Source organism: Siniperca chuatsi, linkage group LG17 (genome assembly GCF_020085105.1).
Source record: "Siniperca chuatsi isolate FFG_IHB_CAS linkage group LG17, ASM2008510v1, whole genome shotgun sequence".
NCBI lineage: Eukaryota > Metazoa > Chordata > Actinopteri > Centrarchiformes > Sinipercidae > Siniperca > Siniperca chuatsi.
This window is the reverse complement of record NC_058058.1, coordinates 21508410-21534788: the sequence shown is the minus strand read 5'-3', so window position 1 is coordinate 21534788 and position 26379 is coordinate 21508410. Positions and strand designations below refer to the sequence as shown.

General features: G+C 40.0%; 2 protein-coding genes across 5 annotated transcripts; both read left to right on the top strand.

Annotated features, from left to right (window-relative positions):
• The first annotated feature begins 478 nt into the window (after positions 1–478).
• On the top strand, positions 479–15854 carry kpna6 (karyopherin alpha 6 (importin alpha 7)). The gene is made up of 14 exons (XM_044172998.1): positions 479–635; positions 2878–3011; positions 3155–3247; positions 3409–3508; positions 4016–4110; positions 4573–4704; positions 4841–4929; positions 5053–5152; positions 6212–6375; positions 6470–6548; positions 7414–7539; positions 8309–8436; positions 9939–10123; positions 10775–15854. Exons 1-14 carry the CDS (start codon positions 632–634, stop codon positions 10960–10962), a joined length of 1617 nt encoding a protein of 538 aa, XP_044028933.1. The 5' UTR covers positions 479–631; the 3' UTR covers positions 10963–15854.
• A 427-nt stretch (positions 15855–16281) lies between these two features.
• txlna (taxilin alpha) lies at positions 16282–26207 on the top strand. Of its 4 annotated transcripts, none has more exons than XM_044172994.1 (11): positions 16282–16419; positions 17313–17505; positions 18889–19146; positions 19301–19392; positions 21635–21805; positions 22278–22472; positions 22638–22757; positions 22877–22951; positions 23072–23164; positions 23265–23360; positions 23685–26207. In XM_044172994.1, exons 1-11 carry the CDS (start codon positions 16318–16320, stop codon positions 24012–24014), a joined length of 1725 nt encoding a protein of 574 aa, XP_044028929.1. In that variant the 5' UTR covers positions 16282–16317; the 3' UTR covers positions 24015–26207. The 4 variants fall into 4 exon arrangements, with proteins under 4 accessions (XP_044028929.1, XP_044028931.1, XP_044028932.1 ...); XM_044172996.1 differs by having other exon boundaries at positions 16314–16468; XM_044172997.1 differs by having other exon boundaries at positions 16348–16468; positions 17294–17505.
• Positions 26208–26379: the final 172 nt, after the last annotated feature.

Genomic DNA, 26379 nt, shown 5'->3' with positions numbered 1-26379 from the left:
TCATTTACTACTACCTGCTCTCAGCAAATTGACCACAGATGCACCTCACCTGTGTTGCCCTGTCACATTCACTTTGAGAAAAACACTGGGGAACCATGGCTGTTCACACACACAAAGCATTTTAAAACCATAGGGGGATATGCAGATCCAAGACAGAGAGGCATCTGAACCATGCCAGAGGGTATGCAAAATGGAGAGAGGAAGGAGAAACTGACTTTAGAAGAAGACTGCAATGTAAAATCGTGTGTCCCCTTGCCCTGCCCTACTAACTGGTATGGTACTTTAGTGATGAATGAATTAATAAATGAATGGTTCATCTTAGCAATTCTGACCAATGTATCCGTTTGAGAATTAAATAAATCCAGTCCTAAATTGATTATGAATGTTTATGGTTGGTATTGTATGGGGGCTATACTGTATCCCATACTGAAGATGGCTAAATGTGAGGAGAGAGAGTTTTGTGAGGCTGGTGCGTCCTCTGGTGGCAGGAAGTCGGCGTTATATTTTGACGTTTCCGTCTCCGGCAGACATATTGCTTACTGGAGCAAATTCTGGAAAGCTGGAAGAGAGAACGGATTTCAAATTGATTTATATCTTCACGACTTGATACACTCAAACCACATAGGACACAATGGGTAAGCAGTTCGGCAAATCGAGAGTACAGATATGCGTTCAGGTGGTAAAAGATTTGGCTGTGTCATCGGGAGTAATGATTATGAAATCCTCATCCTGTCACTGTTGTTCAGCTAACTCTTTAGCTAGGTAGCTGATTAACGATGCGTAGTACTTTAGCGCAAGATGAGTTGCTATTTTACGCTAGTTCACTTGCTGTATATTATATTTAACTGTCATCAAAGTGTCTAGTCTTAGAACAATGTTTCATTTATTATCAAATGCCATACAAAGTGTACTAACATAAATCCATCCCGAGAAAATAACCAGTGCAATTTGTTAGCCAACTTGGCTAATAGCTAACTACATTAGCACGGCGCTGTACCGTCTTTTCTCAGGTGGGAAGACACACGTTTAGCTTAGGTCTAAAGTTATTATCAGTTGTGTCAATATATTGGCTTGCTTATCGGCAATTGCAAAGTAACATTTGCCAGTCTCTCCTATTCCCGTGTTTCTCTACAATACAGGTGTGGCTAGCGGTAACGTTAGAAAGCTGTTGAGGTACAAATGCAATTCTAGTCCTGTTTAAGGGAAATTTCAAACGTTATGTAGCTGTTTGTTCTGTGTTATTTGGTGGCTATGTCGATATGTAACTTGGAAAGAGACTTCCAACGACTCAGAAAATGTTATAAATCATCGGCTGTAAGATGACACAATTTAATAGTCATAGTTATTAGCCACATATTTGTGTGCGCGCAGTGGCTAGCGCTAACGTTAGCTTAGCTATGTTAGCTCTATCATCCAGCCTTGCTCTTCAAACCAAACCCATATAGAATTACACTGTAGTGTTATAATTAGTCGTATGAATAGTTTGAAGATAAAGTGGAAATCAGCAAGTTAATTCCATGTAAAAGAAAAACATGGAACATTTTTGACAGCTTGCTAACATCAGTGAGCAATAGTATTGACATATCTGACAGCTCACTTAAAACAGCGTGTACACCAGGGTCTCCGTGTTTTCCAGACTATTCCCGCACAGGATTATGCTTGTTTTTGTTTTTTCGTTTGTTTTGTTTTTTTTCATTTGTAATTTACAAATTTATTCAGTCATTCCCATGCAGACTGTTTCAGATTTATTTGGAGAGATTGTGATAAGTCTGCTGTCGAGATTTCTGCCACCACTCTACAACAGAGGGTTTCCATTCCACACCGATTGTTCAGGTAGTGGCAGAAATCTCAGAAGTGGATAACCCAAAACCTCAACAAATAAAACAGAATCTATCAGTGTGGCTAGATACCACTAGGTGTAAGTAGAAACATGATTTTTTTCCTGATTTGAGTCCAGAAACACTTGAACACAATCCACCATTCTGCTTTCTCCTTGCTGTAGGTAGGGTCTCCTCTGAAATGCCAATGTAGACATGTGCTCTCAGCAGGGCTATTTCTGTGCCATCCTACCCAAACAGCAAACAGTCAGTGCAGTTCACATACAGCAGCTAATCTAACCAACACAGTACAGAAATGAGAGTATCCAGCTGCAACCTGTGCTCGTGTGCCATCCACGCCTGTGGCTTTACCATCTGCACACATTACACACATTGCATAAGGTTTTTATGAGGCTGGTTGTGCTAATGCCCCCAAACCATAATATGACCTCAATTTTCACCACTTGTTCCGATATTTAACCTTGGAAACCCCGCTGTTACGACGGGGGGGCTTTTGGCACAGAAGGTTGGCACCATCCTGCGCTGGTGGCAGGTTTCAATGTTGTCCCTACTTCTCTTTCTCTCCCCTGTAGCCCCGGGTGACTCAGGGATCTGCTCAGTGCCCTGTTCTGGTGGCATGACTGCACAAATGCTGAGAATGGGCAGATTGTTCTGTGTGGGCACCAATTTATGCTAACTCTGCGATTTAACTCTACTGAATAAATACGTTTGTTCTGCCTGCCAGCTGACTGGTTGATGAAGAGCTTAGCTCTGTGTGTTTGCACGTGTGTGTATTTTTAGGCTGTGTTGTCCGTGCTCCTATGAGCTTGTTTATATGAGGCCTTTTTATATATAGACCGAAATACATCCTGTTTCATCATCATGATTTATTATTAGAGATGTCAAGGGGAAACAAAAGCCAACTTTGTCTGTCACATGTTTACTTACTCTTTCCTACACATGGGGGTACTCATGAAGTCCAACTTGGATGAAGCAAATGGTGCACAACTTTTCCTACTGTCTTAATCATGATGTTTACCTTTTGTCTGTTTCCCATTAGAGCCGTCAGCCAGTCCGGCCAAAGATAACTACAGGATGAACCGCTACAAGAACAAAGCACTGAACCCAGAAGAGATGAGGCGCAGGAGAGAGGAAGAGGGCATCCAACTCAGGAAACAGAAACGAGAACAACAGGTATTACACCAGACCTGTCCATGCCACTCATCAGATCCTTTATCTCCTTATTTGACATTATATCAGTACATAGTCTATGTATGCTGAAAGTAGCCTGGCTTAACTGTGTCTCCGTGGGCTCTGATAATCTTTATTAATCACAGCTTTTCAAGAGGAGGAACGTGGACATTCTTAATGAAGAGGATGCCATGTTTGAGAGTCCTCTGGTGGACTCCTACCTCAGCTCTCCAGCAACAGTGAGTGTCTATTTTCCTAATACCACTAACACAACATAGACAAAGACAGCTTTATTGCACATTACATTTCTGTTTTGGTAGTTATTGTTGTCTAGCCTGTTTTCCAAAGTCTGTGCTGAGTGGATCAAGTGTTTAGAGTGCCTTTGCATGTATTATTGCAGGAAGGAGTCATTACCAGAGACATGGTTGAGATGCTTTTCTCAGAGGACCCAGAGCTTCAGCTCGCCACAACACAAAAGTTCAGAAAACTACTTTCCAAAGGTATCTATTGTGTACTTATAGTGACTCTTCATAACTGTAGTACCAGTCATGAGCCATTCCCACATCCTTTTTTAAAACAGTTTATAGCTTCTTCTTTTTTTTTGATGATTTACTTAACATTGTAAACTATTCACTTCAGATGGGTGTCTTCTTTACTGCTCTTAAGACCACCATAAATAAACTTTCTGAAGCGAAAAAACTTCATCTGTAGAACATTGCCAGAATGCAACCATTTATCTCTCAAGCCAAAATAGAGACACTATTGCATGCCTTTATAACCTGCGGGATTGACTATTGGAACCCTCTAGAACCCTCAGGTCTTCTGGTAGTGGCCTTTTAATTATCCCTAAAGTCAGAACAAAAGTCAGAACATTGTTTATTGTGTGAAGCACTTTGTGTTACATTTTGTTTGTATGGAAAGTGCTATACAAATAAAAGTCTGATTGATGAGGTCACCACTGACCAAACAAAAATACTTACATCCAGTTTTACATCTGTTCATTTCAGAGCCCAACCCACCAATTGATGAGGTTATAAACACGCCTGGAGTAGTGGAGAGGTTTGTGGAGTTCTTGAAGAAGAGTGTCAACTGCACTCTACAGGTCAGTTTGTAAAAACACACAGTATATGTTCCATGCACAGAAGGTGTACATTTAATATCTGTCAAGTGACAAATGCGGGTAAAATTTGTGTCATGGAAAAAGTGTCACTTGCTATGCTGGCTGGTATCTTTTTCCAACAATATCGTATGCATTCTATTAAATACACAAACTGTGTTAGATTTTGTTGCTGCAGGCCACTATACACTCTATCTGATGATAAGCAAGTAAAAGCAAGACAATAGCTCTGCATTAAACAAGTTCCTGATTGACCATGATTTCTCCAATACCTGAACGGCTCACTAATGTAAAATTAATTGAAATGGAAGTGATCATTTGTTGAGGTGACCCAGTGTTCCAATAAGGATCCTAAAGTTTCCTCTCATTTAATAAAACATGTTAAGGCTCCGTGGTAAAAGATGTTTAAAATTATACTTTTTTCTGTGACACTTTGTGTCCTTGCAGTTTGAAGCAGCTTGGGCACTGACCAACATAGCATCAGGCACATCCATGCAGACAAAGACGGTGATTGAGGCTGGAGCAGTGCCAATCTTCATAGAACTACTTAACTCAGACTTTGAGGACGTCCAAGAACAGGTAACACACAGTGTGATTGGCATAATAGATTGTGTCCATCTTAACCATTGTTGTGTCTGTGTGTCTTGCCTTGTTTCATACTAATGTCCATATGTAACAATGCTAATATGGTTTGGTGTGTTATTTTTTTCTGCAGGCTGTGTGGGCCTTGGGGAATATTGCGGGGGATAGTGCAGTGTGCAGGGACTATGTGCTGAACTGCAACATCCTTCCACCACTATTAATGTAAGCCCCATCCTCTTTGCCTCTGTAGAGGGAATACTTATTCAGGCCTCTAGTTTTCCTACCTATAATAATATTTCTGATACTATCTCATGTACTACGTTTTGCTTTTCTTTGTCATTTCAGGCTTCTGACCAAATCCACTAGATTGACCATGACTAGGAATGCAGTGTGGGCTCTGTCTAATCTCTGTAGAGGAAAAAACCCTCCACCTGCTTTTGAAAAGGTATCACTTCGCCTCATGAAGTCAACACCAAAAACACTGTGATCATTTGAGATCAGTCCTGCTACTTTTTAATTTTCAACATTTTGCTATGGACAAATGTGACTATCAAAGTATGCATAATAGTTACTGCCTGGACACACAATCAGGTGCAGGATATAGCCTGTATTTGTCAGGTGTTAACTCACTGTCATCGGCATTCATGCAAAACCTGGGTCTACAACTGCAGTTTGATAGTTATCATTGCTTAACCATAGAAGATATAGATATGTTTGCAGAACATGGTTATTGACTGTCAGCTCAACTGAGTGGTTGCGACAATATTTAGTTTGGAGATTGAATGTCGCAGTGCAGGAGAAGTATTGTAACTTTATAGGATTTCTTTTCTTAACTTGGTCACCTTATGGAAAAAGTAATTTAATAACCTACACTCTGCAGTCAGGTTAAACAGTCTCTGAGGTTTAGAACAGCAACATTTCTGGTTGACAAGGCCAGAAGTCATGGCTAATATTTAGTTCTAATATAATTCTATAGCAGCGATTTATAGAAATTCTATAGCTATTATAAAAACTTGTGTTCACTCATTTATATGGAAGCCATTCAGTGTCAGACGCATGTGAAATCCTGGTTGAGAGCAGGGTCACACAGTACAGTTGGGTTACCTGTATTTACCCATTCAGGCCAACAGTAAATGATGGTTGATCCCACGTCACAAATCCAGTATGTGAAGGATTTTTTAAACTAAACTATAAATGTCACAATTGCATATATTTGAATACTACCCTACAATCTCATAACCAACACTGTTAAAGTCTTGAACAGTATGTACATCCAGAAATTTTGCTAGTATTTTCTTCTGAATGCCAGTCTTCATTGTACAGATGTGCTTGAAACTTGATTTTTTTTCAGTTGGCATAATGAATAATACTTGGGCCAAACTACTTTTCCACCCAACTGCTCATCTGCTGAAAAGTTGGACTTGATGTTTCTGTGTGGGTCGTGGGCGTTGTTGAATTTATGTTGTTTCTCATCATAAACATGCATTATGTCTGTGCTGTCTAGGTGTCACCCTGTCTGCCAGTACTGTCCAGGCTTTTATTTAGCAGTGACCCAGACTTGCTGGCAGACGCCTGCTGGGCCCTGTCCTACCTCTCGGACGGCCCCAATGACAAGATCCAGGCTGTCATCGACTCTGGCGTCTGCAGGCGCCTTGTAGAGCTACTCATGTAAGTCCAGCCACACTCACTGTTGTCTTTGTCACAGTATATATGGCCTGTAAATACTTAAAATTCTCTCTGTGTTAAACCTCCCTTTCTGCAGGCACACTGACTATAAGGTGGCCTCTCCTGCCTTGAGAGCTGTAGGAAACATTGTCACTGGAGATGACATCCAAACACAGGTGAGAGTATATTAAACTTAAGTTTGTTTCATAGTTTTGCCTTTGTCTGTTGCAGAGAGCAGGCCCACAACTTGGTACAACAAAAACATGTAAGAGCAACACCAATGCATTAAGTGGGATACACTCAGTTGCTAGGTTGACAAAATAATAGAACTGGCAACTGAGTGCATTTTATTGCAATTGGCAAATGGCGAGTGTAGTTTTTTCTAAGAGGCTCTGAAACTTAATTTACAGGAATAAAGCAATGAATAAACATTTGCCATGTTGATCACAATAAAGGAATATTTCACTCAATGCAACAGTATTGCTCTTTGTTGTGTCCAGTAGTTAGGACGACGACGACAATGGAGTAGTATAGTGCAGAGGCATAAGCTATATTTGGCTGTGGCTGAATAGACAATTTGTTAGCAGGAAAAATTTTACATTAACATTGTTATTTTTAGTTTAGATTTTATACTTAAAGATGTATGCGATTCTGGAGAAATCCAATACATTTACAAATATAGAACAAACAACAACACAACAAGTAATGTAACTAACGTTAGCTAGGTTGTGGGTTTGCAAACTCCATGGGTAAGTAATTTAACGTTACCTGACACACAAATCATGGCTAGAATAGTGTTGTGTGGCCCGGTCCGAGCCTCTTTGTTTGTTTTAGCATTTACAGAGTTAGGGCTGTATACAAACACTAGATTTGTTTTTTGAGTGCACACACTTAACGGACAGCTAGCAGGCTGTGAGGAGATATTTGCTGAATTTGACAAAAATATGTGTATTGGATTAGAATCGCATACTCCACCTTTAATCATGAACCTTTTTTATAAATGGCTTGTAAGGTTTTTACCCACTCTGTTGCTGTGTATAGGTGGTGTTGAACTGCTCAGCCCTGCCCTGTCTGCTGCACCTTCTCAGCAGTGCTAAAGAGTCCATTCGTAAAGAGGCATGCTGGACCATCTCAAACATCACAGCAGGAAACCGAGCACAAATACAGGTGATACATTCACACAAAGCCTTTAACTAAAATGGGAACAAAGCTTCAGAATACCCAGTTTACCCATGAGTAGTGAATAAATTAGATTGGTCTGGTAGGGAATGACTTTGATCATGCTTTGCCCCTTATACCGAGTCCATTCTGATACTTCTACTGCTTCTTTCTGGTGAAACCTTGCCTACCACAATTGCTGTCGTTGTAGTTGTTGAAACTGACACGTAGAGACTGATAGGTCCATCTATCCGTTCATCACAGTCAGTGTTGGAAATTAACTTTTTTGTCCACCTGCCACATTCTTTCTTTAAGCGGTGTACTGTCTATATGTGCTGCTCAGTGGTTCTGCGCATGACCCACAACTCCCTAAAATTGTATATATAGATATTTTATATAGTATTTCCACATCCTCCCCATATTCGTACAGTATACATGGAGTGAGTAGTGGTGTAATATAAAATGATTCTGTAGTGGGAGCATTCTTAACTCTTAAGAAAATACAGAGATCCTCACTCACTCTCTCACTCACACACACATTGTTGTGGCTCATTTCGAAGGTTATGAATAGTTTCATCATGTTGAGAATATTACACGGCAGTCAGCCAAACATCTGATCACAGTCCTTACAGGCCTATGATACAGTAGCTGAGATAAGATGGGCTTTGCCTATTCTTTTACCACATCCCTGATCATCAGGGTTAGCTAGGTAAAGATGTCATAACTATGTTGAAGCTGCTTTTTGAGACATGATTTCATATCTCTTCCTGCCCCACAGACGGTGATTGACGCCAACATCTTCCCAGTGCTAATCGACATTCTACAGAAAGCAGAGTTCAGGACCAGGAAAGAGGCGGCGTGGGCCATCACTAACGCCACCTCTGGAGGAACACCAGAACAGATCAGGTCAGACTTATAATAAATAAACTACAGTTTACTACAATATCCCCTCAGCTAATAACAAGAATGATTTGGACAAGATTGCCTCTGATTTATTATCTCTTTATTTCAGTAAGTTAATCATGTCAGTACCAGATCACTTGGGGTTACTAAATGGAGTAGCCAGTTCAAAGTATTTCATGATCAAGCTTTCAGTGATGACTGTGGAAGCATGTATAGCATATTGTCTAGTAGTTGGAAGAGTTTCAAAAACCACTTGCAATGAAAGATTCTTATCGTGTTTGATGTTTGTATTTTTACAACATCTGTTCATAAATTAGCACAAATTTTTTTAACAGTAAGAGACTGAAAAAGTTTCAGCTGGTTGGAAATAGTGAGTAAAAATATGAAGTGATGCTTTAATTGTGAAGTAATCAAGAAATTTAATTAAAACATACTGGAAATGAAGATCCCCATGGAGAAATCGGGTGATTTATAAAAAAAAAAGGCAATATTACGCACAAGGAGGTGCCATGGTGCTGAAAATTCAGACGTTAATAGGAATGAACCATGAAGAATTATTAGCTTAGATTAATTACAATACATTTAATTAATTGGATAAATTAAAGCAGCGCCCCAGTAGCTCACCTGGTAAAGTGTGTGCCTCATGTACAAGGCTGAGTCCTTGTACATGGCCCACCTAACAGTTTGAGAACCACAGATCTGGAGAAAGAACAATGTATTGGAAATGAAATTGTGACCTTCCTTGAAATTTCAATTAAATTTTATTTACATAGCGCCAGTTCATAACAGAAGTTATCTCATTGCACTTTTCCTATAGAGCATGTCTAGACCGTACTCTTTATAATATTATTTACAGAAACCCAACAAATCCCACCATGAGCAAGCACTTGGCGACAGTGGCAAAGAAAAACTTCCTTTAAGAGGCAGAAACCTTGGACAGAACCAGACTCAATGGTGGGCGGCCATCCGCCGCTGCCGTGTTAGGTTTTGAGAGAGAGAGAGAGAGAGCAATGCAAATACCACCTAGAATTTTTTAAATAGTAATAATGTAGTGGTAACATTTAATATTAATAAATTAATAATAATAGGAACAGGAATCACAGCTATAGGAATAATAATGACAGTATTAGTAACAGAGCCAATAACAACAACTGTAGTAGCAGTTGTCGAGCAGGAACACAGGGGCAGCAGGAGGCCCACAACCACAGACCCAGACCCCGCAGCTCCGGAGGCAGAAATACCTGCTGATAGCAACAGAAGGAGAGAGGAGAGAAATGAGAAAGCACAGAACTGCAGGAGAGAGAAGATGTTGAGTTAGTAACATGCAGTAATGGGATAAAAATGCATACAGATGGAGAGGGAGAGAAGGAGAGAGGAAAGAGGTGCATCATGTGAAGTCTCCCGGCAGTCTAGGCCTATAGCAGCATAACTAAGGGATGTTTCAGGACTCAGCCAAATTAAACATTAAGAATCAAATCTGACAAAGTGTGTGTGTTTGCATATAGATATCTGGTGAACCTGGGCTGCATTAAGCCCCTGTGTGATCTGCTGACGGTGATGGACTCTAAGATCGTTCAGGTAGCTCTCAATGGGCTGGAGAACATCCTGAGGCTGGGCGAGCAGGAGGCCAAGCAGGAGAACAATGGCACTGGAGTCAATCCTTACTGCAGCCTCATTGAAGAAGCTTATGGTACTGAACATGCAGTGCACACAAACACATGCATACTGAAAATCCATATAATATGGGTTTGATATACTGTGTATCATACAACAAGCTGATAATAGCAAGCAGATATTGCAGATACTGTGTGTTCAGTCTTTTTAAATAGCACTAAGACCACTATCTATTGAAACCCAGAATAATGAAAACAATCACTTATTCTCATGTGGAATCTTATCAAAGATAAAACATTACCACTGACAAACATGTAGTAGAGGTGTTTTTGGTTCATATTGGACGTATACAACAGTAGGGCTGGTTATAATTTCAAAATGTTTGATATTGGTGCATCTGAGTTTTTGTACCAATACCAAAAAAATTCTTTTCATAGCTTGAGGTGGGGACTACAAACATGTTTTTAAGAATTCTGCCAAAACAAAATATAGTGTAAAGTTAAAGGTTTCCTGATTTAGATCAAACAATAAGTAAATGAGTCTAAGAATCCCACCAAGTAATATCCAACTTTTGATATTTAACAATACCATACTCATAAAGTATTGAGGTTGTCCTACTGTCTGATTTTTTTTTTTTTTTTTTCTTCTTCTTTTTAGAAGAGAAAAGTAAATTTTCTGGCTGATAATTTTGCAAAAATACATTGATATAACATTACTTTTTTCCCAGGTCTTGACAAGATAGAGTTCCTCCAGAGCCACGACAACCAGGAGATCTACCAGAAGGCCTTTGACCTAATTGAGCACTACTTTGGGGTTGAGGATGAGGACAACAGTCTAGCCCCTCAGGTGGACCAGGCCAACCAGCAGTTCCTTTTCCCCCAGCAGGAGGCGCCCATGGAGGGCTTCCAGCTATAAGTCAGCACCACTCTCCTCTAAAATACACCATTTACCCCCTCCATACCTCCCCACCTCATGGAGGGCCCCTCGATGCTATACATACGATCTGCCCCCCCCTCTACCATCACCACAAACACACACACACCCTTTGGAGGAAAGCTAAAACTGTCCCGCTCTCCAGCCTAAAAATGCCCCCCTTTCATTATTCTCCTTATCCAGTGGACTGACTTCTTGCAGGGCAGACTCATGTGTTACCTGGCCAGGGGGAGAGCGCCACACAAACTCCATTACGCTTAGAAGTGTGAGTCTGCCCTGGCTTAAAACGCACACACAGACATCTTCCTGCCATTTGATAGCTCTTAGAGTCTCTCATTGGCAGTAATGATGGTTTGTTGGTTAATATCTTTATATACACTTCAATTTCTTTTCCAGTGGGACATTCCTTTTCAGGATTACTCATGCATCCCCATGCAAAGTCCACAGACTGGGGTGTATGAGGTGAAATATGCCCAGCTTATGATGTCAGTTTGACTAAATGCAATTCAAAGAAAAAAACTTGTAACATGGTTCCTATTTTTTATGATTAGTTATTTTCCCCCAATCCTTATTTATCTGCTCCTTTTTTAGTGCTAGTGATTTTTTTTCTTTGTCTTTTTTGGCTTAGGGCTGGTCTCTGCATATCTGCTGATGGGGGGGGAAAAGAATCTTATATGTATGGGGGTTCACAGGCACAAATATCCACCCAAAGTCCAGGGCTTTCTACTGCCCTGATGCCCAAGCTAAGGAGTGTGATTGTTTTTTGTGTTTTTTTGTGTTTTTTTTTTTTTATCATTCCCCCCCCCAAATCTATCAACATTTTTTTTTAAGTGGGACAAATTTCAGGGGAGGGTTGAAGTAAGAAGAAGTGTAAACATTTAGATAACTATCTGAACTTAGGAAGGGCTCTGAATGGGATATTGGAAAGGATATTGGAAAAGGGGTTAGGTTTTTAGAGGATATGTTTAAAGATCTAGGAAAAATCCAGGTTTCGTGGGTGGTATAGTTATAGATCCAATGTTCGTCGTGTGCTGTGTTATTAATAACAATACATTTGAATTATGAAGTGATCTAACCATTAAACAAGGCATAGCTGGGGATTTAGGGGGTAAAGAGCCAGCAGCAGCAATCAAACATTTTTATATTGAAATGAATTCAAGGGATTGCAGATGTTTAAAGTAGGGCGAAATACCACTTGCGGTACAGAGATGTCATGGGAATTACATGGGACAAACATTTATAGTTTCGATTTTCTGATTTCATTGAAGCCCAGTGTAACGGGTTGCTGCTGGTTAGCTAGGCCCTGTGTTCCCCTCTGCCCAGATGTATGTGGTAGGGTTTTTGCATGGTGTTATTACCCTGCCTACAGTCACAGAGTATCCCTGGCCAAACGCAGACAGTTGGCACACAGAGATGGAGAACAGTGTGAAGAAATACTGTGAGACATTGCTGAACACTGCTCAGCATTCCTTGTTACAGCATTTGGAGTTAAAAAGCAAGAAGTGGGCCACCATTAATTGGTTTGGTGATGTAAACAGTGATAGTGTAGTGGCGGTGGTGGTGTTTTGTATAGTGGTAGAGTTGATATATAACCTATGGAATTCTATATCACTATATTTTTGAGGAATTGAAATGACAACTGTTAATGATTTTGCATGGGTCCATTGTGATATGTATAGGTATTGATGTAAACAGCCTATCCTCTGCCTGGCTAGGAGAGTCTACGCCGCTTTTTTGTCCCTTCTTGGGTCTGAAAACAACCGGAGTTTGGCTAGGGATATATCTCAGACAAGTGACAAGCCTAACTGCAACAAAAAATTCAAGTATAAATATATATTTGAATTTTTATGTATTTGCATTATATATATATATATATATATATATTTGCGCACACTTCATGCACACTTGCATACAACACCAGCAGACACTGTACACACACCTCACACAGATGAGTGGCTAGTAGCAAGTAAAATAGTTTCCATAGTCTTTGGAATGAAAAATGTAGTTCTTCTTCTTTTATTTTTAAGTTTTGCTTTTCTCCAAGTGTGAAAATTGCCATTTAGGCTGTTTTTGTTTCAGAGCACTTAGTATATTTTCTTTATTTATAAAAATGTTGCCCTTGGTTCAGTTTTAATTAAGATTGTTTTCTGTTTTAATTGAGACAATGAAAAGAGATGTTTCTTCAAAAGTTATTTGGAGCACACTTAGGTCTTATGGAAACTTTTTTTTGTTGTTTCTAGCCACATGACTTAATGTTGGTTTAAAATTAGCCCTGTAAACCCTGACCTCAGATCAGCTCTGCCTGTGAACAGAAGCTGATCTTGGATAAGGATTTAGGCTTTGTAAATGGAGCAGAACTGTGGTCGTGTGATGTTTGACTGACAGGCACTGTGTGAGGAAGAGGTTGATTGACTCTATGACTATGTCCCCATTGGAGTCTGGGAGCCCCTGTTCTGTGGATTACTGAACCAGCCCTAACATTAAATTACGGAATTTTGAACAGAATTATGTTACTCTCAACACACACATGATGGCGCGGTCTGTTGAATATTGTGTGTACTAGGGAATACACTTTCATAAGTCTTTTTTTGTTTTGTTGTTGTTTTTCCCCCAAACAATTTCCTTATAATATGATAGGATATCTTTTTGGATGGACATATTTAGATTTTTCCTTTTGGTTTGTTTCAGTATTACATTTTTACATAAGCATTTAACTTCCTTTGTCAGTGCAGAGAATTTTAGTGTAAGGGGCCGTTGTTACATGCAAGGATTTAAGCATTAATTGACAGAGGAACATAGTGAAGCTCTCTATTTTTGCTTCATGAGTTTGAAATGTTATCCACAGAACACGTGTGCTCCTAGAAGACATAAGAGTTGAAATCATGAATAATTGAGCATCAAGAACTGACCTCTACATGACCGATGTGTAGAGCAGCATTTATAACTGAAGTCTTTGATTTCGTGGCCAATTCTGTGCTTGGCCTACAAATAATGCCAGAATTGCAATGTTTAAAAAAAAAAAAAAAAAAGAATCAGTGCATCAACGGGGAAAAATATTTATATTTCTGAAAAATGAAATTGCACTCCTATTCACAAAAGTGCCAATCCGACCAACAAAGACTGGAGGTTCTTATCTGTACCTGTCTTTGACTCATAGATTATTTTTCTTTATATCTTTTATTTACTTGAATGTGCACACATTTTGTGCAGAACATTGCTGCTCTATTTTCCTTATCTTTAAAGTTACATTATTTGCCATTGTTTCTTTGGAAAAGTGGCGTTCTTTACTGTGGGCACCAAAAACAAAAAACAAAAAAAAACAAAAAAAGGAATTCAGTTAAGGCAGTGTAATTGTCTGGGGGGGGATCACTTGATTAATTGCATAAAACTGGTCTTTCCAGCAACTTGGTGTGATGGTCCCCACTATTACAGTCTTCTAATTGTTTTCACTGTGCATAGCTAAGCTGCAAATGTTTTGGAATCAAAGAATTGATTTCATGTGGCGGACACCGTAGAGTATAATAAATAGCATTTTCTTGAGGTCACGGCCTGTAGCCAGTCCCTCTTTGTGCGAAAACAGACTTTGCGCTGAGAGAAACATTGTAATACTTAGATGTGGCACATGATGCAAATTAAGGAAACATAAGTGACTATCATAGCAGACAATTGCAGGTACTAACCTTGTTGTCACAGTTTACCAAAGTTTTGTCATCCTGAAGGCTGGTTGAAATTATTTACTGGATGTTTTGTTTTCAATAGTTGATGTAATTGGCTTGTGTTGACACAGTCACTATGACTGAGAGATTGTTTCAGGCCATTTAAAACTTGCTTCTTTTCATTAGAAGCTGCAATAGCTCAGTCCCTCTCTTCTCAGTTTTATTTTTTCTGAAGTTCAAGTACTCTTTAGGGGGTTAGAAAATCTGCAAAATAATCCAGAAGACTGCAATAAATTGTCCAAAATCAGGCACCCCAGAGGCAAAGATCCACCTACAAACCGCTCTCACAGGCAACACTCCTTCCACCGGGTGGAGCTAACAGAGGCAACTACTTGACATTTTTCTAAGATAAAATCTGGGATTCAGAAATTGTGCGGTGATTTACATTAAAAGTATTATAAGTTAAACTATATGTATGTTCTGATACATTGACAGGGATTCAGATGCAATTCTAATCACTTCTGAGAAGTGGAGAAAAAGCCTCATTAGAACATGTCACAGGAAAAAAAAGACAATAAAATAGGAGGTGAAGATACAAGCCTTTTCTGCTTTTCTTGATCTTTTTCCTGATCAGGATATTCTGGGCTATATTTTTGGATAATTGTGTTTAGAGTAAAAGTTTGTCCTAGTCAGGCTGCATGATCAGGAACCTTGTTGTCTATGGGGGAATGAACAGACATCACTAAATATCTCAAATCTGACTTGTCTTCCGTCCTAGAAGCTGTTCATGTCGATATCAAAATCTAAAGCCATGCTTGGCTTGGTCAAGTAATGTTGTCTACGCTACAAATGTTTACAATGCTACATGTTTGTAAAATACTTTTCATATGCCATCACTGACCAGTCCTGATGTATTGTCTGTTCTGGTCCGCTCATTTCTTTTACATGTATTTATTTTCTCTTCTTGTTAATGATTTTTCATTTGCTCAAAATTACCCATCTTAAACTGTGACTTGACTTGACTTTACCGACGGTATGAATGAGTGACAAGAAACTAATACACTTCAACTGAACATGACACACAAACATGAACATGGAAAAAAAAATGCATACAGGAAACGGCAACTATATTAAAAATGTAAAGAAAATATATTGAAGTTAACATTGTTCAGTGGAAATACTGTACAAAACAAATAAAGTTATGTTGAAACCCTTTAATGCAAATGTTTCTTCTTTCGTCACCGGCATGCTGTGTGAAGGAATGTTACTGTACATATATACAGCACTGAACTGACTAGCAAATTAGTGTCTTTACCTGAAAGTGATCATTTAACCCATTTCAGTAGCAAGTGGTTAAAACAGATCTTTGTTGTTGTAAGTAAGTAATTATATCTAAAATTTTGTTTTGTTTAGATTTTTTGGAGGCCATTAATATAATGTATTAAATCTAAGACAGTGGATTCTGTAGATTTTAAGCTATATGTGCTATTAATGTAATGTAAAGTTAATGCTGACTTTAAAAAAAAAAAGAAGCGTTTTCCTTTATTTTACTGAGCCACACAGACGTTTGGATTTTCAAAGATTTTCTGAAAAACAGATGTATTAATTTATTAATCCTATAGGTGGCGGCATCCACCAAGGTGGGATGTAAACCGACGTTAAAATCAAAAAAGAAAGAAGAATGAGCCAAAGTTATGACCGGAAGTATTTTTTTTTTCTGGCTCACGCTGTTGAGGAAACCTGCAGTTCAGACACATTAGCTATTTCCTCCTTGAGTCTGAAGGTAAACAATTCCCTGATATCTGAGGAAGCGGGATATAATTCAGAAACAGGTACACGTATAGACTGTTTATGTTATTAGATGTTTTTGCCCTGTACACGTGAGCGAACATTGGCTAACTGGTAGTCATGCAAGCTAATTTAGCTGCATCTGGCGGCTAGCGAGCGTTAGCATGTGCTAAGCTCGATAGCAAGTGGTAAAGCGAAAGCTAGTGAGGAGGACAGGGCACACTTGATAGGAAATGTAGCTAAAATTTGCTATGAGATTTGTAAGTCCACATGCCAAGCTAAAACTATTGTCATTAACGTATGTATACGTAAGTTAGTGCTTTTGTAACGAGTAGCTCAACTATAACGTCACTAACAGTTACAGTTAACCTAACTTAAGAAGGGTGTTACAGAATGATGTACCTTATAAGTTAGCTACAAACCTGGCGGTTAAAAGCGTCTATACAAATGTTCAAATACATATAACTTAGGTATTACCAGAATTAAGATATCTTGTGACTTATTAACTTCCAGGCTTCGGTCCAGCTTTCACCAAACTTAAAAAGCAGCGGTTGTCTTTAGCTATAACATTTCAATATATCAAAACTGGCTCGTTCGTTGCTAATACATGCGTTGTACGTTCCTCTACCGCAGAAGACGACAGTTGGCAACATGAATTTATTTAAAGGTCAATTTGGTGATTCAGTTGCTGTTTCAGGTGAGGCTGTCTCCTTACAGCTGAACCTGTATTGGGCCTAGAAAAGAAACATGTTTATAGCATTGTCAAAATTAGTTTAAATTACTGAACGAGGTCAAGTGTGAACAAGTTCCACTAGGTGTTATTTTAAAATTGTACCTCTGTGTCATTGCCAGTGAGTCAAGTATCACAGGTTTTTCTACTTGTAACAGATACAAGAGATGATTAAACAAGACACGGAAGAGTCTGCCACCCAGGGCAGTGAGGATGCTCCACCTACAGCAGGAGGGATGGAGTCACCTGCAGCTGCCAAAGACAGTTTGGACAGCAACAGCCCCAAAGAGTCTGAACCCCAGACGCCACAGACAGACACACCTCCACAAGACGACGAGGCGGGAAGTGAAGGTAAAGTTCTAATTAGTTACAAAGTAAATTATATGTTGCTGACATGACTGTCTCCGTGTTTCTGTTACATGAGAACCATTTATTATATGGGCAGTAGGGAGCAGTCAACAATTCAACAATCAGTGTCTAAAACCCTTTTTACAGAGATCCCGCAAAACCGCCGTAAAGAAGAGCCGCCATTACGCCAGCTTCGATTTTTTTTTTTTAAACTGAACCAAACATAACGTGTAACACTACAGCGTTGGTGTATATCCATTGCATGGTACGACTGACTACTTGCTTTTGGTATCTCTACTTCGTTTTCCACTGCAGATAGTACCCCCTCAACATGGGCGGAGCTGATCGTCATAAGACGCAATTCCAGCAGTTGGGAAATAACACAGGGAGCTTTACTTTGATCTTGAGAAGCTGCAGCCTTTATTCACTGAAACTGTGACCTACACTGTACATTTACTGCCAGACTGACAGCTTCACTGCTCACCTTTTCCTCTGCACCACTCGCATTCACCGTCACTCTCTGCCGCTCTCTCTCTCTCAACCACACACTCACTTTGCACATGTTTCTCGTCCTGCTGGCTCCCACTTTTTACACAGACGTCATTTCGGCTCTGTTATTACCTCTGATGCTGGCTCAAAGGTGGAACAACAGTGCCCCCTCCCCCATTCTATATTTGTATGTTTTATACAGAACAGCGAGGCCTAATAACGGCGCAACAATCCCGCCTTGAACAGACTGTGTTAAAGGGGCTTAAGTGTCTTGCACTATTACATATTAAAAACTGTACACCAAATACCACTTAAAGTGACAGTTCACCACAAAATCAAAAATACATATTTTTCCTCTTACCTGTAGTGCCATTTATCCATCTAGATTGTTTTGGTGTGAGTTGCTGTGTTTTGGAGATATCAGCCGTAGAGATGTCTGCCTTTTTTTTTATATAATGGGACTATATGGCACTCAGCTTAGCAACCATAGCTGAAGATCCTTATGCTTAAGTTTAACAGTAAAGACTGCATATATTGTTGACCATCTGTAAAGCAGGTCATGATTTTAGTAACATAAGTAACAAGTCTAACACATCTTTAACTTGAGTTAGTGATTTCTTACATCACAAGAATGTATATTGACAATCGTGGGTGTTATAAGAGGTGAAACCTGCAGTGCTATAAAACGGACTAAATGTCTATATAACTGCAGCTAGTGCCTCGTTTGGAGAGAAAAACACCACTAGATTATGACCAGGATGTATTGCCAGTATCAGTCCCAAGTTTCGTGTTGTAGCGTGTATCTTATAGGTTTACATCTTTCTCCAGAGTCCAAGAAGTAAAAAAAAATTGCCTTCTTTTCAATCATGTTTTTTTTTCTCCCTTCACTGTGTCTAGTTGCAGAGGCAACACTGTCTCAGTGTGACATGGCTGAGGAGCTGAGCAGGCAGCTGGAGGACATCCTCAGCACCTACTGTCGCATTTCAGACGACGCCAGCACCCTGCCCAACGGCCAGTCACACAGCCCAGAGCTCAATGGCCTAACTAATGAGAGGGAGGACGGCAAGCCAGAGAAGGGAAAAGTCAATGGAGCAAACAACGGGGTGGAGAAGGAGCAGAAGAAGACTCAGGAGAAGAAGAAAGTGAAGGGTCTGGGTAAGGAGTAACCTACTCTTTTCGTAAGAATCTCTGGAGAGACTTTGTATCCATTTTGCTGAAAAGACCTCCAGAGAACAAAAAGTCTGGGAACTTTGCTTCACATTGCACACTGCTCACTCAAGAGACACTGTACATTTTTATGTTTATGCAGGCAAAGAGATCACTCTTCTCATGCAGACTCTGAACACATTGAGCACCCCAGAGGAAAAGCTTGGAGGCCTCTGTAAAAAGTATGCTGAACTGGTGAGTGTTTCCTGCAAATGGGATTTCTTTTTAGTCTAAAGTCTAGCTTGTGGGACTACACTTAATCTTGATCTTTTTTTAAATTTACTATAAAACATTTCTAGTGTGGATAAGTTATAAGGAATTTCTTTCCTCTCCACTCTAAATCAGAAGTTAAGGAAAATGATTCTCTGTGGAATAAGACTTTGAAGTGGCCTAGTCAAAGTCCTGACCTGAATCTTATTGAGATGCTGTGGCATGACCTTAAAAAGGCAGTTCATGCTCGAAAACCCTCCAGTGTGGCTGAATTACAACAATTCTGCAAAGATGAGTGGGCCAAAATTTCTCCACAGCGCTGGAAAAGACTCATTGCAAGTTATCGCAAACGCTTGATTGCAGTTGTTGCTGCTAAGGGTGGCCCAACCGTTATTAGGTTTAGGGGGCAATCACTATTTCACACAGGGTCATGTAGGTTTGGATTTTGTTTTCCCTTAATAATAACAACCTTCATTTAAAAACTGCATTTTGTGTTTACTTGTGTTATCTTTGACTAATATTGAAATTTGTTTGATGATCTGAAAAATTTAAGTGTGACAAACATGCAAAAAATAAGAAATCAGGAAGGGGGCAAACACTTTTTCACACCACTGTAACAGACCTTATGTATACTCACAGATATTACTGAGGCGATAAAGTACTTTGGACTTTACTAGTGACATGTGGTGTTTTGTCATTAAGTTCAGAAGGTGCGTCCTAGACTGTAAGTGAATTGAACAGTTTCCTGGTCTGTCTTAAGGTGTTTTAAGGCTGATGCAAAGTCATTAGCTTGTGAGGCAGCTGTGTTCGCGAGATCACGTGAGAATCCATCTTGCCAGGCTTCAAGTTGTGCGCTTGTGGCCGAACCCCAGTTGTTCGAACCAATTATTGTCCTATGAAGAACTACTGGCAGCTGTGGGCATGGTTTAGGTGTGATGACAGCAAGAAGCGAAGCAACTGTTTGTTCAAAAACAACAATGGCGCCATATGGTTCATTAATCTGATTGGTTGAAGTTAGCCCGTGATAGACGGTGATAGACAGATGGTTCATCTAATCACCTGCCAAGTATTTTTTGAAAGTACCTGCTCTTTTCCAAACAGTTTCCAAGGATGACTTCTCAGATGTTTCTGTGTTACCAACCATCTGGCGCGTCAGGCTAGCAAAGTCAGGCCCCTGGTGGTTTCTGTGGAGGGAGAATATAGACAGAGTAAAAAATAGAAAAACAGCCCAGGGAACATACATTCAATGCTGCTAAATGTTTTAAAGATGCATAAATAAGCCTTGGATCACATACATAATTATTATCTGGTTAAATAGCCTACATAGAAAAGACTAGATACTGTTTTGTTTAAAAATGTACATTTTCCACTTATAATTATTCTAAATAAATATTCTAAAATGGGTAACCTAAATAAACTCAATGTCTCAGGTGTGTGGATGAATGTGTCTATTGTGGCTACTGACTTAAAAATAGGAAATTCTGGTTAAAAAAAGAAATGCTTTTCTAGACCCGAGTTCTGATACAGAGTAGGTTAATGGGACTAATACGCAAACAAGGATTGTACTTCAAGGTGATGCAGTGATCTTTGTCAAACCGACACAGAGGGGTGCAATGCAGAGCTCTGTTCTATGACCTTAATACATGGCAGGGTGTTGTGTAGCAATTTGCAGCACTAAAGATGACCCCAAATGATCTACTGGGGCTGGGTATGCTGTCGGAAGTTTTTATATCGACTGTATGTGTGTTTGTGCGTTTACATTTGCAAGACAGACCATGTGATCCGGATGTGTGAGAGCTTGAGAAAGCGGATGTGTGTGTGATTTGTCAGTGTGTCAGAGCTAATACGTAGATGAAGATTGGTCTGCTGCTGCGGCTGAAGGTAGAAGGCACGGCGGCTGAATGATGATGTTTCAGCATCGTGTATGCATGTGCTATAGTCACGTTGCAAAGGACACAGTATAAGGCAGATTTGTCCTATTGGTCACATTACATCAGCAACATGAACAGCTTAGTTGAAAACAAAGCAGTTTACTACATATAATATTAGTATTTGTTTAAATATATAAAAAAATGATTGACTGAGTATTTATGACCCCTGACAGATACATTTTAACAAACGGCATCGCATCAAAAGAGAAGACTATGTTTGGGAGGCATAATAATATCAGTCTAATCTTAGTTTGACAGCGGAATACCTCAAAAACGCATTTGTGTGTTTGTGACAGCTGGAAGAGCACCGTAACACCCAGAAGCAGATGCGAGTGCTGCAGAAGAAGCAGAACCAGCTGGTCCAGGAGAAAGACAACCTGAGGAACGAACACAGCAAGGCCATCCTGGCTCGCAGCAAGCTGGAGAGTCTCTGCAGGGAGCTGCAGAGACACAATCGCACACTCAAGGTACAAAACAGGCACCAATATCATGAATATATGACTCCTAACTGCTGCATTGATTTGATAAATGACTTCCTGCTACCATTGCTTCTCTAAGGTCCAGCTTCTGTATATTTATCAGTTTATTCAAATGTGGTCTTTGGTCTCTGACTCCTTAAAATTGGCTGCCTTCATCTCTTCTGTGGAGAATACATGGATTTTAATAAGGGTCAGTTATAACACAGTATATGTAGAAGCATTTGCTCCAAGTTTTTAAAAAATAAATTGACTTGGGACAGATGTTTAACAACTGTAGTTTGTGGGGGTGCATTACAAGAGGAGTGATGTCTTTCTGTAAATTACTGGCCAGAATTTATCGCTTTAAGATCATGATTCTGAGGTGAGCCAGCTTTCCAAGGTGGAGGCAGGCAGCAGAACATGAACGTTCCTTTCGCACACGTTATGATGTGTTATATGTTCCACTTCTTTCCCTCTGCAGGAGGAAGGAGTGCAAAGAACGCGTCTGGAGGAGGAGAAAAGGAAGGAAGTGACCTCCCATTTCCAGGTGACACTGAACGACATCCAGGCTCAGATGGAGCAGCACAACGAGAGGAACGCCAGTCTTCGACAGGAGAACACGGAGCTGGCTGAGAAACTGAAGAAGCTCTATGAACAGTACAAACTACGAGAAGAGGTACGTGGGCAGTTTTTTCCACAAATGCATGTTTTAAGTGCAGTACGTGAGTTCTCTTAAATTTCAAACTGTAAGTGGAATGTCTTATACACAATCATGTCATTTTACCGCATTTTTACAGGATGTGTAACAGGCATTTTTATTTCTCTGACCTTGTGAAACCAGCACATAGACAAAGTGGTAAAGCACAAAGACCTGCAGCAGCAGCTGGTGGACGCCAAGCTGCACCAGGCTCAGGAGCTGCTGAAGGAGTCGGAGGAGCGCCACGACAGAGAGAAAGAATTTGTAATTATCCACTTAACAGGCATTCATACATTTACAAAATACAAACACAAGCATTGTTTTTGGTCCTGGTGTTATACAGAAATATTATAATTGTTTGTCTTTTCCCCCTGTCTCATCAGCTGCTGAAAGAAGCAGTGGAGTCTCAAAGGATGTGTGAGCTGATGAAGCAGCAGGAAGTTCACCTCAAACAGCAGGTTTCCCATCGGTCTTTACTCTTCACCTTTACAGCTCGACTGTGATTGACCTAAACGTGAAAAAGTTTTGCTGCGACAAGTATCTTTATATGATCAAACCCGCGTTGTGTTGTTTTCCAGCTGTCACTGTACACAGAGAAGTTTGAAGAGTTTCAGACCACTTTGTCCAAGAGTAATGAGGTCTTCACCACGTTCAAACAGGAGATGGAGAAGGTGAGGTGTCTGTGCTACTGTGAGGGTCTAAGGTAGAGAGAAGCTGGCTTTGTATTTAGCTTTTGCTGGATGTGACAGTCTTGTTTCCTTTGTGTTACAGATGACTAAAAAGATCAAAAAGCTGGAGAAGGAGACGGCCATGTATCGGTCCAGGTGGGAGAGCAGCAACAAGGCTCTTCTAGAGATGTCAGAGGAGGTAAAGCAGCTTTTTGTTTTGGCTCTGACCAAAAAAGTGAGTTTAGTATGTTTTGCGGCACTTTGATTCTGGTCTACCAGCATCAGGGATCTCATGGACTGTCCTAACTAACATCAGATTATCTCTGATGACTGAAACTTCAGAAGGCTAGAATGCAGCATATGTTTTTTTATTTAGATAGTTATTTGGCTCAAATGAAATGGAAATATTATAACATGTTCATAGTCAGTTTGTCTCCCAAATTGAGTCAGTGCAGATAACTCCAACACAAAGGCATAAAGACTCACATTTGCATCATTTTGTGTGTGCGTGTTTTGTCCACAGAAATCTGTGCGAGACCGTGAGTTTGAGGCACTTCAGGGTAAAGTCCAGCGGCTCGAGAAGCTGCGGCGGGCACTAAAAGTGGAACGCAACGAGCTCAACAAGAAGGTTCAGAACCTCAGTGACCCGCACAGTGGCACCGCAGGAGCCCCCACCTCCGACCCAGGGACTGACTCCCCCTCTCCGCCACCTACAGACTCTTTGCTGGAGCCCAGCAGCCACCCTGTCCCAGACACCGCCCCCTGCTCCCAGTCCTGCCACTGTGACCCAGAACTGGAGACAGACACCCTACTAGAAGGGGCAAAAGCTCAGCCCATCGCTGCACAGGAATGAAGCAATGCTGCTCACAGTCTCCTCTTTCCCCTCCAGCATCAAGCCACCAGCCTGCAAGCCACTACTCCTCTGCTGGATGAAGCGGATGTTAAACACTGGTCCAGAAGCAGATCAGATAGCAAGGTTACTTTGTGTCCTCCCAGCATGCTCTGCAGGCTTTATAATGGTGATGAGAAGCCTCATCTGTCAGTACATTTACATGCACACCATAACTCAATAACTGTGACTAACCTGATTCAGGTAATAGTTTGATTAAAGCATTTACGTGGTTCGCAATAACCTAATTTCCCCAATAATCATAATCATAATTTACATGATTAATTTATTAGTCTGGTTCATTTTCCACAGGCAGCCTACAGGAAACGTCTTATTAGCATCACAAAGTAGAGGAGGAAAGTTAGGGGATTCTTTTTGGTGTTTGTTTTTCAAGTTTATTAGTCGTAAAATTACCCCATTTTTGGTGACACTCCAAAAACACTACACATGATGCATGTTTGTGTATAGAAACATGGCTTTCAGTCCACAACCTCTCTGGCATATGCACTGAACCAAAACACTGAAAGAAATCAAACTTGAGGTGTATACATATCACAGTAATTAAAGAGATAGTTGTTATCCAGCTTCATTACGCTTTCTCCAACTTACACCTTAACTAAGACGACCCTGTTTACGTGATGATAGCTGCAACAATCTGTAATAACCTGATTATTAGTGTGCATGTAAATGCAGACTGCCTCTGTGTTGTGCTGTTTTACTACACATTGCCTTTTTGACTTGCATCAAACAGAACTGCTTGGCAAGATAAATAACAGTGCTGCTTGAGATGACACAAGACAAACAGGTAAATGGCAAGAGGAGTCATCAGAGGTTGAATTGTGTGTGTGTGTGTGTGTGTGTGTGTGTGTGTGTGTGTGTGTGTGTGTGTGTGTGTTGGCTTGCAGTATCCTAAAGGCCACTAAAATAGTAACTTAATGTTTTTCTTTCAGGTGAAGTCTTAACAGAACTAATCAAATTCTTAAAAATAATTCTATATAATTATTGGGGACAATTCAATATATATATATATTACATAGCTCAGATGTTAAGAACACTTCACAATATTTGTTTCACCAGAGTCTTCAGTTCTTGAAAGCATTTTAGGAAAATGTTTCTTAGCTTTCTTGTTTGCGTCACACTGCTTCATTTGCGCAGGATATGATTTTTGTAGTCTATTTATTGTTTAAATCATAATCTCTGATATTGAAATGTGTGTATCTTACAGAGCACCACTATAAAATAAACCTGTTTATTTTTTATTAATTTAGAAATGAATGAAGGTGTTACTTTCATGACCAACTTTTCATTCCTAAGCTTTCCCAACAGTTCAGTTGCTCTCAGCTACATTTGTTTGACATGTTTTTCAGTCTGCTTATAACCTCGTAATGACGACCACTTGAAACTTGTATTACTCCATCTTTGTGTGTGTGTGTGTGTGTGTGTGTGTGTGTGTGTGTGTGTGTGTGTGTGTGTGTGGTTTACGTGGCTGTGATTGTCTCCTCCCAGCCCTGGTCATTGCAGTAGCTTGTAATCAGGTTTTAACTATAGAATGTTCGAGGATCTCTATGCAACGCTTGCCTCTTGGGTTTATTCTGTGGCAGTCTGAACTGACAAGCACTTAGCTGAGAATGTATATTCATTATATCCACTGTCCTGCATGGATGTATTGTATTAACAGACAACATATCTCACAGCAGAACTCTGTTTTTGCTTAAGTTTGAACCCTGATTAATTGCCTCTCAACTGTTGTTTGACATTGAACGTAATACTGTGCATCACCCCAATGCTTTTAAAAGGTGCAGTGACTGAGCAGAGTGGGAATAAGGAGGGAAAATGTTATTGGACTTTTGAATTGTAGTTTCACTCCCAAACATGTCCATTTGTTTTCACACATTATCATGTACTACTTAATATGTAGCATTGGTAACAAGGTGTCAACTTATAGAATCAGTCATTTTCTACTTCAATAGAAATGGCAAACCTAATTACTTCCATTGTCTCACAGGACAGATTCATTGTACCTCCGGTCCTGTGGTGGATGTGGGGGTTCACTGACCATGAGAAGGAACCAAAGATGTTTCCTTTTTTGTCTTTTGCAGTACTTTTATCTGGTTCTGTATATTTTGTTTCTTGTTAAATAAAAGATGTAACAGTGTATATTTGAGTTGTTGGTTGATTGACCTTGTTGGCTTATTTTGAAAGGAATGAATGTGTGAAAGCATGTTTCGATATGAGAAAGATCGGTCTGTCTGCACATCAGACCACAAAACCAAAATTTGAAGACTGACTTAAGAAATGCAGTTTTTTTTTCTTGTTTAGAAAATACATA

Bases quoted from the DNA above. Each gene is read 5' to 3' on its own strand.
- kpna6 (XM_044172998.1), top strand. The intron at 4,930-5,052 runs GTAAGCCCCATC...TTGTCATTTCAG, and splicing joins ATCCTTCCACCACTATTAAT to GCTTCTGACCAAATCCACTA. The intron at 10,124-10,774 runs GTACTGAACATG...CTTTTTTCCCAG, and splicing joins CCTCATTGAAGAAGCTTATG to GTCTTGACAAGATAGAGTTC.
- txlna (XM_044172994.1), top strand. From the start codon at position 16,318: ATGAGCCAAAGTTATGACCGGAAGTATTTTTTTTTTCTGGCTCACGCT. The intron at 22,473-22,637 runs GTACGTGGGCAG...TTGTGAAACCAG, and splicing joins AGTACAAACTACGAGAAGAG to CACATAGACAAAGTGGTAAA. The intron at 22,758-22,876 runs GTAATTATCCAC...CTGTCTCATCAG, and splicing joins ACGACAGAGAGAAAGAATTT to CTGCTGAAAGAAGCAGTGGA.